This window comes from Girardinichthys multiradiatus, chromosome 18 (assembly GCF_021462225.1).
Source record: "Girardinichthys multiradiatus isolate DD_20200921_A chromosome 18, DD_fGirMul_XY1, whole genome shotgun sequence".
Lineage (NCBI taxonomy): Eukaryota > Metazoa > Chordata > Actinopteri > Cyprinodontiformes > Goodeidae > Girardinichthys > Girardinichthys multiradiatus.
Window position 1 is genome coordinate 38,176,816 of NC_061810.1, and position 10,485 is coordinate 38,187,300.

The 10,485-nt window shown below is 37.2% G+C and overlaps 1 protein-coding gene across 2 annotated transcripts in view; it reads left to right on the forward strand.

The window, feature by feature from the left end:
• The window catches only part of LOC124884135 (CD166 antigen homolog), a 64,223-nt gene extending 54,026 nt beyond the window's left edge, over positions 1-10,197 (forward strand). The window contains exons 10-16 of one of the 2 annotated variants that reach the window (XM_047391828.1): positions 74-200; positions 1,267-1,388; positions 5,139-5,271; positions 7,120-7,149; positions 7,509-7,620; positions 9,239-9,373; positions 9,464-10,197. In XM_047391828.1, coding sequence (XP_047247784.1) covers positions 74-200; positions 1,267-1,388; positions 5,139-5,271; positions 7,120-7,149; positions 7,509-7,620; positions 9,239-9,341 — 627 coding nt within the window. In that variant the 3' untranslated portion in view covers positions 9,342-9,373; positions 9,464-10,197. The remainder of the gene's footprint in view (positions 1-73; positions 201-1,266; positions 1,389-5,138; positions 5,272-7,119; positions 7,150-7,508; positions 7,621-9,238; positions 9,374-9,463) is intronic. The other variant, XM_047391829.1, reaches the window with a different exon arrangement.
• The last annotated feature ends 288 nt before the right edge of the window (positions 10,198-10,485 follow it).

The window sequence follows — 10,485 nt, forward strand, 5'->3', positions numbered from 1 at the left end:
TGAAGCTTAAATCGATTATGAAATGTTTGTGCTTGTTATTGAAAGTGGAGTTTTTTCAATTCATTTGATGCAGGGGGGTGTTAAAATGAACAAAGACCCCAAGAACACCGAGCTTGCCTACTCAGATGCTGGTTTCTATGAGTTGGAGGTGACAATGGGCCCCCTCCGTAGAAAGGCATCTTTTCATCTGATTGTCGAAGGTAATGTTTAAAGGCACTGCTTTCCTGCTCAGAGTTGGCTGAGAGATTTATACTTCCCCCATGTGCAAATAAAAAAAAATAAAGCCTTAGCCACCAGCTTGCACAGCTCAGCACTAAAGAATGAAGTAAAAGAATGTTGAACATCTCTGAGGATGAAGAATTAATTGAATTGTGAATCAATTAATGCAAACAAAAACTGTCTGGTTATCACCAGGAATCAAGCTATCTATTTACTCCCATAATTTGTTTTTACAGTTATTTTCTGCAAAGGTAAAACATCCTAAACATAATGTGTTAATTAGCAAAAGACATGAGTAGGATTTCTTTTCTTCCTTTAAAACAACCTGGCCTTTATAGAGGGGGTGTTAAGAGGGGAAAAAAGGCTGCTGTTGAAAAAGACAAACATACCTCTGATCATCCTGCATCAGCCAGAACACACCTTCCAAACCTACTATAGGTTTGTTTTGACGGCCTAGTCAAAGTCCTGACCTAAATCAAATTGTGAATCTGTGGCAAGATGTAAAAATGTATGTCCAAAGATGCTCTTCTTCAAACCTGACTGGGCTTGATTTCTTTTGCAAAGAAGAATGGGCAAAAGATAGATAGATAGATAGATAGATAGATAGATAGATAGATAGATAGATAGATAGATAGATAGATAGATAGATAGATAGATAGATAGATAGATAGATAGATAGATAGATAGATAGATAGATAGATAGATAGATAGATAGATAGATAGATAGATAGATAGATAGATAGATAGATAGATAGATAGATAGATAGATAGATAGATAGATAGATAGATAGATAGATAGATAGATAGATAGATAGATAGATAGATAGATAGATAGATAGATAGATAGATAGATAGATAGATAGATAGATAGATAGATAGATAGATAGATAGATAGATAGATAGATAGATAGATAGATAGATAGATAGATAGATAGATAGATAGATTCAATTTGAGACTTTCGTCTATCATTTCAGATTTTGCTCAGGAATGAAATCACAAATCATTTCCTGCTTCAGGTGTATCTGAAGTGTTCCGTGCCGTTGCAGGTGCTCCGGTTATCAGAAATCTGCTCAAACAGCATGATAAAGACGGCCACCATAAAGTCTTAATTTGTGAGGCCGAAGGTTCCCCAAAGCCAGCTGTTTCCTGGAACATCAATGGCACTTTGGTATGCACACTCACTCACAACTGTGCACACACACACACCTACAAAAAGCCCTTCCTCCTCATCGGGCTTGCATTAAAATCAGTCCTCCATTTTTTTTTGAAGTTTTTGTGGGTCATATCTAACATGTTTTATATATATGTGCACATACCTTTATTCATAGTGTTTACAGATTTTTGGCATTTTCACCATTACTTCTGTGCCGTTAACATTTGTTGGGACCCTTGGTAAATATGTTTAAACGGCTTAAAATAAATTGATCTTTCATTGCATTTGGATCACCTCGCAATTAAACTTTTACAGTAATCCAACCTTGTTCATTTATATTTGTTCAGCAGGGGAAATAAATACAATGTTAAAAAATGTATAGTGTTTTTAGGGGCGCTGGTGGGTCAGTTGGTAGAGCGCATGAACCATGTGTAGAGACTATAGTCCTCAATGTGCCCGTCCTGGGTTTGATTCCCGTCTCAGGCCATTTTTTACATGTCTTCCCCTTATGTCTCCATGCTCTTTCCTGTATGATTACTGTACAATAAAGGCCACTAATGCCTAAAAAATGAATAGTTTCTAACAAAATCACTGGTACCAAAACTATAGGTACCCCAAAAATGGCTATAAAATAATTCAAATGAAGCTTTCATTAACTTTCTGTTTCAGTGAGGTAAAAGCATGACACGACAAACAACTTTGAAACTTCTAGAACTGTGAAAAATAAGGTTCACCACACACAAATACAATGGTAAGAGAGCTTAAAATAATCATCAACGTTTATTGATAGAGAACTGCAGTACATAGCGGCATCTTAGGGTCAACAAGTCTAAAAAATGTGGTGACCTCTGACAGAAAACCTGAAAATGGGTCATTGATAGGACTTTCAGGAGGATAATAATCCAAGACATTTGACCAAATCAGCACATAAAGGGTTCACCAGACACAAAATCAATCTAGTCACCAGAAGGAAATTGCATAGAAAAACACATGGGTTGAGCTGAAGAGAAGAGCATAAAAGAGGACTCTGGACGAACTAGAGAGATTGTTCAAAGAGGAAATATACAACTATTTTGGCCAGGTTTGGCACCCGTGATTTTATGGAAAACTGTTATTTCTTAACTTAATACTTTTTCCTGGCTGAATAAATTTACTCAAATAAAAGACAGAATTTGAAAAATCTTTTCAATAGAAGTTTTCTTTATTTGAAGACTTAAAGTGTTACAGTGAGAAAAGAAACGACAACAAGACGTTATCAGGGGTACCAATTAGCCTGGAGGGTATTGTATCCTGTATTAAAAATCAAATGTACATCAGTGCTGTGACTCTACAGATTTTTCTTTAGTTTATTGTTTGTTGTAAAGCATAAAACTTACACCAAGCAGTGTTATCTTCTTGGCTTCAAAACACTTTATGATATTTCCGATACACTCAACTTTGTGATTTTCTAAAAGGACAGATGCCATTAGCTAAATTCAATTTGTTAAAGGGCTGAACACAAAGTGCCAGCAGATGTTTTCCTGTTTGGTTGAGTGCGTGGTGTGGATTGTCACTGCAAAGTTTGATGTTGCAATCCAGAGACATGAGATATTAAAAAGACTACGCATGTGATTGCTGTGACAGCTAGTGGTATTTAGAGCTGTAGGAAACACTCACTGGGCAGCTTTTTTAACAACAGCATCTTTTTTTTCTTTTTTTGTTATTGGCAAAAAGTGCTTGTAGCATGCATAGCATTTGATGTGATTCCTCAGAAATGGTGGGGTCATGCTTTATTACTGTACAATAAGGTGACAATAAAAACTGAGGTCTTTCATGCAGGCTGTCGGGTCCCCCCACAAGAGACAAACTAAGCATAGCTCAAGGGAGGAGTTTGTTTTAGTGCCCACCATTGCTTCTTCTTAAGGGTTTCAAAGCAAGAAAGCAGGAGGTTATAGTTCAGTTGCTGTCATGTTATCCCTCGCAATTTTCCCCAGATACTAAATTAGGCTGTATTTGAGAAACCTACCTCCAACCAAAAGGAGCAACAGAAGTCTTGTTCATCTTCACATTTACACTGAGGACTAATTATAAAGAAACAGCTCCCAGCTTTAGCTGATAACACCACATGCAACACCAGTTCACACCCATAAACCTGTATAATCTGCCCATATGTGAATCTGCAGGACCTTGTGTTTAATTACAGTAACATAGTTCTTGAAGTACACTGTTTTTTCCACTATTGGCATCTAATGTAGGACAGCTGCAAGTGTCCTGATAAAATCTTGAGAAGGCCAATTGCATATTTTTTTAACTAGCCTGGCCTAAGTTCCCTATGCTTTGACCTTGAGTTTAAAACAAAAGTCTTTCAATGTGAAGAATGCTTTCAGTGTTTCATGTTTCTTTTTACCTTTAAAGCCTTAATATTTTCTTGTCAAATCAGTAGCAGTTGTCATAGCAATTCATTCCGTTAGTGGTCTTTGATGTGAGAAGGCAATATGTTTGTATTGCAGTAAACATCAAGGTGGCCTCCTTCAACCATAGCAGCTACACCAAAGAATCTAAAAAAAAAAGTCATGTGAAGGACTTGAAGCAATTAGAAGAAAAAACAAAATCAGCTTTTAGGTGTGTGATCGTGTTTTCTTTTGAACAAATGATGGAGCGGATGAGATACGGAGGGGTTTTAAACACATGCAGCCTGAGTATCCAGATATAGCTGCTCTCATTACTCAGCATGTACTGCTGAGTGAGTGAAGACCTCTCGGTAACTACATCATCCATCGCCTATACCCACTTGTCCTTGGGGGGGCTGGGCCCTATCTCCAGTGGTCATGGAGGCAGGGCTCACCCTGGGCAGGTTGACAGTCCATCACAGGGCAACACAGAGACAAGCAAACATGCACACACACACACACACCAATATTTAAGGGCAATTTAGAGTAATTCAATAACCCAACAGTCATGTTTTGGATTGTGGGAGGAGGCTGGAGTACCCAGAGAGAACCCACGCATTCCGGGTGGGAACATGCCAGGATTCAAAACCAGAACCTTGTTGCTGCAAGGCAACAGTGCTACCAGCTGCGTCCACCGAGCAGCCATGCTAGCTACTTTAAAGTGAAATTGCATTCTTTTCTTGAGCTGTAACACGTCTGAACTGATCCTGTCTAAACATTCTTAAGCGGTTATTTCAGGTGTTTTAAAAGAGTGGATTTTTTTTTTCATTTTATTTTCCCCGAGGCTTAACTTAGTATTTTGCAGCAGAGCGCGATAAATACTTTTTTTCCCCTCCTTTGTTCCTGTGGTCCAGCTGCATGCACACTGATGGGCGAGCCTCTCAGAGAAGCAGAGTGAAATACAGATAAACCTCAGGCTGCGTGTGGGATTCTTTTCAGCTCTCTTACCACAGAAAAACCTTACATCCTGAAGCTGTGTGCAGTAATTTATAGAATGTAAAGGTGTTCTTTCTTCCTACAGTTAAAGTAATGCCTCTTTTTCCTCACTGTAAACCCTAACCAATGACGGAATAATGTTGGACTTGGACCCAAACTCATTAGCAGATTCATAAGAAATGCTGCTTCTTATTTTGTTTGTAGAGGATGTGAAAGGGGTGTTGGCAGTTTGTCTTTGTGTCTGAGGTTCTCCTCTGAGACTTGGAAGTCTATGTCCCACAGGCAGAGGCTGTTCCTTTGCCATGAAAAGGCTTGCTCACTAATCTGTAAAACACTGCCACCTAGTGGAGTCAATAGATATGTGAATACAAACCTGATTGTTTTCTCTCTCATTGTTCAGATTGATGAGAAATCCTTCGACAATGGCACGATAACACACAAGATCGCAGTGGTGCCCTCTGCAAATCTGAGTGTAACTTGTACAGTGTCCAATTCTTTTGGCATTGATACCAGAGTTATAAACGTATCTTCCCGTAAGTAAAAAGTGTTTGCATGATCCTTTTATTTCTCTCCTCTTTATATTTTTGCCCCAGAAAAAAAAAAAAAAACTGGGAGTATTTTTTTCTATATGTTTTCTATTTCATTCACCAACTGGTTATGTCTGCATGCTCATATAACAATTGAATGAGGAATATTTAATCCAAAAAAACTGATCTTTTTTATGAGTGGTTAGGTTTTAGCCTGATTTCAAAATAGGATATTGACACATTCAGTGTTTTACTCCGTAGCACATATAAAACCAGTTTTATGTCATGAAACACAGAACATGACATTGAAATTATTTCGAGACATCAAATAAAATCTAGAAATGTTTGCAAATACTATACTCTAATTACAGCTATAGTTAGAGGTGCACTAATCACAATTTTAGGATTTCTGATCACAGAATTTTTGTTAAACTTTGACCTGATGACGTGGATCATATAAGAATAGCACTCAAAATATTTTTTTAGCCTTTGTGTTGGGAGCAGTCAATAATTTTGTTAACAAGAAGCAGAGACAATGGCATTCACATTTAAAGCTATCTTTTGCTACTTAAGATAATGATGACTGACACAGCTAGCATAACTAAAACTCTCGATATGTATTCCCTGCAGAATAGAGATCCTCACCTTAACACTGAGATTTCCAAAACACTGCCAAAATTTCCAAATCCAGCCAGGCAAAGGCTGAAAACTCAACAGAATAACGCAGAGCTATTTCTTTGTACCCTCTTTAGCCTTTCTGTTATCTGCTATAAGTTTTGCCCTCCCTCACTGTTAGGTTGAATGTATATACATTAAATGTTCACCATTATCACATATACTTCTTGTCTATTCTAAAAGATCAGATGCAGATGTGACCCAGCGTTCTGAAACATTCTGCATTCACTTGTTATTTTGGTCTATGTGTAGCTGGTTTCACAACACCCGAAAGCAGAACCAGCTGTTCCTCTTTCCACTCTCTAACTGCCTGACCTGTCTTGCATCCCTATTTTGTAACATGATATGTCTGTTTACTTTGCTGTATAAAATAAACTCCATCGGTGATCACACCTCTATTTGAGAATACAGGTTTTATTTTTGCACCTTCTAATATCTACGCGTTTCCTATGACATCATTTTTAAATGTCTCAGTGATGCTGAAAATGGTTAACTTGGCTATCAATTACTGGTTATTGTTGTGGAACTTTCAACTGGCTGGTCAACGGTCAGAGGCAATGAAGTGGAAAGTTTGCTGATCTCTGTCAACCAACGATTTCTTTCTTAACATAATTGTTACAGAAGACATAAGCAATCATAAATGGATAAAAATGGTTGTTGAGACTGTTTGTTTTGTGCTGCACACCAGCACAATTTGAATGTTTTTATCTGAAATAATACCTATTTCCTATGATCAGAAACTGAGAAGTTACTTAACTAAAGATCTAATTTGTAAGAATTTGACTGACTCATAGTATAGTATTAATTACAGGATATGTAAAGTGGAAGCGTCACCATATTATATTTCAGTATTTCTGTTTGTTGGTACACTGTTGTTTGTATGTCACACTCTGTCACCATCACAATCTAAATGATGCATGGACTTTGCACTAATTTTAAAAGTGTGCAGTGTTTATACCATCTTGTGCTCCTTCCTAATCACTCATCCCTGTTTGAGATGGCTTTTCTCATCTTCTTTCCACCATGTTGGGATGCTGGATTTAATCTGTTTCCTCTTTGCATGCAAAATTAGAGTAGAAGTAGAGTAGTACGTTTTCTGGACGACAAACTTGGTTTTATGTTTTTTTTTCTACCCCTTTTTTTGGTTGAAGGTTAATTTTATTTCATATCTGATTTCAGTATTTGAGGATGTGAGAGTGGATAAACGAGGTAAGTTGTAGCAGTCTTCTTCGTCTAAAGTCTAACGTCTAAGTTGGAATGATATAGTGCCGACTGAAGGGTCACTTTGGACTGTACAAATAGTGAAGCAGTATTAGGCTGTGTGTGTTTGTTTTTTTAAATAAAACTGTAAGAGGAATGGAGCTACCAGCATCCTGGCAAGATGTCAACGCTGTTCATAAAACTGCGAAACCTGTCATTAACAGTCCAATTGATAATTCACAGTCATTCAGATGTGCCCATTCATCAATGCATTTATAGCACTTTTTCTTGATTCTCTACCGACACCTGGGATTTAATTTTACCCAGAAATGGGTAACAGGTGGCCGATTTTCTGGTTTGTCTTACAGATCCATCTGAAGATGATGACAAAACCAAACTAGTTGTTGGAGTTGTAGTCGGTCTCCTCGTGGCAGCATTGGTCATAGCCGTGGCTTACTGGATTTACATGAAGAAATCCAAGTAAGTAGACCTCTTAAACCTGTTTTTATAACCCTCATAAACTTTTCTAATATACAAAGTCATTTTACCAAAAGCCCTATAAAATAAAGATGCAAATTTTCTAAATAACTTAGACACTTTCAATGATTAACACATCAGACCTACTTTACATCAGATTGGGTTTCCTTTCTGATGCAGATAAAATTACTTTCAAAAGCAAATGTTGTAAAATGGAATTTCTCTCAGAAGCTGAAAGTAGATGAGTGAAAAAAACCGCTCATTAACTTACCTGCAGTAGATAACTTTCTAAATTAGGTTGGTTTTGGAGAAACAGAGATCAGTCCTGGCCTGAGAGTTGAGCTTACCTCTAGTCAGAAAGCAAATTTCTGCAACCTTGAATAACCTTGAACAACTTTAGACTAAAATAGTTTTAATTCAGTTCATGCAGAAATAGAATTCTTGTTCGTACACCACCATCAATTTTACATCAGAAAAAAAGATACTCCAAAACCAAAAGAGTGCCATCTTTAATTCTCAGTTAGTGTAAGTGTTATTAATTCACCAATAAGAAAGACTTGTGCAAAGATGCCATCCTTTTAAAGCGTTCCTGTTAACCAAAGAGAACTGTCTGGCTTAAAAATAATAAGAGTTTAAGAAAAATAACAACATCAACAGCCAAACACAGTGATAGCAGTGTGATGGTCTTGATTATCCTGAAACAGAATATCCGACCATTAGTTGGTCATTTTAAACTGAAGCCCTCTTTAGGTTATGGTCTAGTCAAAGTCCAGAAGTAAATTTTATTGAGATTCTGTCATTACCTTAAGCAGGTTGTCTGAATTAAATCAATTCTGTAAATAAGATTGGGCAAAAATTCCTTTTCAGCGATATAACAGACTCCTTGCTGGTTATGGCAAACACTTATGACATTTGTTGTTGCCAAGGCTTGCACAATCTATTAGGTTTAGGGCGTTATTGTTAATAATTTTCACAAAGAGCTATCTACGGCAGGAGAAATACCAACTGCTCATAGCCTCCTCAGAACCCCACATAACAAATGAGAACTATCCCTATAAGCAACCTAAGATCAAGTCCAAGCAGGTTTAAAAAAACAACAAACATTTTATAGAACCGCCAAGTTAGAGCACGGTGTACCAGAAATTGTGGTTCTGAAGCAAATGCATTAAATGGTTCCACACCTGGGAAACTGTAATTTTCATTCTTGCTCAGAATATAAATGTATGAACACTTTCAGTTTGTTGAATAAGAAAAAATAAATAAATATAGATATAAATGAAGTGAATGGTACCGGTATACCTGCTCCCATTAGTTCTTATTTATGCTAACAGTCATGAATTTGTCCTCTTATTCCCATGTGGTTTCTTCATCATTGTGGTTAAAAGTGATTTAGAAGCTGAACTGGCATTACTCTGAGACCTGTCGTTTGTGTTTTGACCTCCTGATCCTACCCAAGGCAACATTAAAACCCACTACTCCCACTAGAATTGTCTCGCCTGCTGCCAAATCAGATCTCCAGTGCAGCCCGCGACCTTATGCACTACCATACCATGCAGAACATTTTACCACTGGTGGAAAGGATTACTACAACATAATATAAACAACATTTTAATCCTTATAGGCAAGGAAGCTGGAAAACTGGTGAGAAAGAGAATGGGTCTTCTGAGGAGGAGAAAAAGTTGGAGGAAAAGGTGGAGGAGAACAGCCAGAAAGCTGACGTGTAAACAAAACCATTCCTGAAAGGGTGAAGTGAAAGGTAGGGACCAATGCATTTCTTTCATGTCCTGATATGAAGATTGACAAAATGAACCCTTTATCGGTAACCTTGTTTTAATTTTCCTTCCAGTGAGGACACAGAACTTTTGCACATTTCTCTTCACCTCTGTACTGGGAAACATTAAGCAATGTACATTCGGATGACAACAGCTTGGAATTGGTTTCAGGGACAATTTTACAAAAAGCATATCCAGACATCTCTCACCCCTCCACCAATTAAAAAAAAGAATGGATACTGTATGTGATACATAAGTTGTCTGCACTACTGATACATGTGTACACTTGTCTACCATTAGGATTCATGTTTGTTAGAATGAAATTTTGGAAAGTGAGAACATGCAGACCTTTGTTTGTTTTCTTAGTTTGATGCAAGTGTAGTTACTCCTAGAACCGTTGCCTTTGCTGTAAGGATGCATAGGTGTGCGTTAGTCTGTGTTTGACTCTTTGGCTCTTAAGGAAGTCGCAGGAACCAAGGGACGTTTCCATTGCTTCTTATTTTCATGCCATCTCAGGCCAACCACCTCTGCCTTCAGTGTCAGTACATAGTAAATCTGTTTGTTTGTGCATTTATTTCACTTTGTAAATTTATTGGATGAAAAAAATTGAAGATCAGATTTCTGGAAGGACTAAGGGTACAGTGCCTTAAGAAAGTGTTCATATGCCTCTGAACTTTTCCATATTGTGTTCTGTTACAATCACAAATCTCAATGTATTATATTGGAATTTTGTTTGATACAGCAACACAAAACAGTGCATTACTGTGGAGTTCAAAGAAAATCATACATGGTTTCTGTTTTCTTTTTGGTTTTTCACAAATAAAATTCTGAAAACAGAAGCGTACATTTGCATTTAGCCATCTTAAGTCAAGACACAATTACTGCTAGTCCTTATGTAGTATGTCTCTACCAGCTTTGCACATGTAGCACATAAGACCCTGGGTTTGCCCCTTCTTCTTTGTAAAATAGCTTGAGCTCTGTCAAATTGGATGAATGAACATTAATCTTCAATTCTTACAACAAATGTTTAGTTGGATTTTGATGTGAATTTTGACTAGTCCATTGTAAAAGATATATATATATATATATATATATA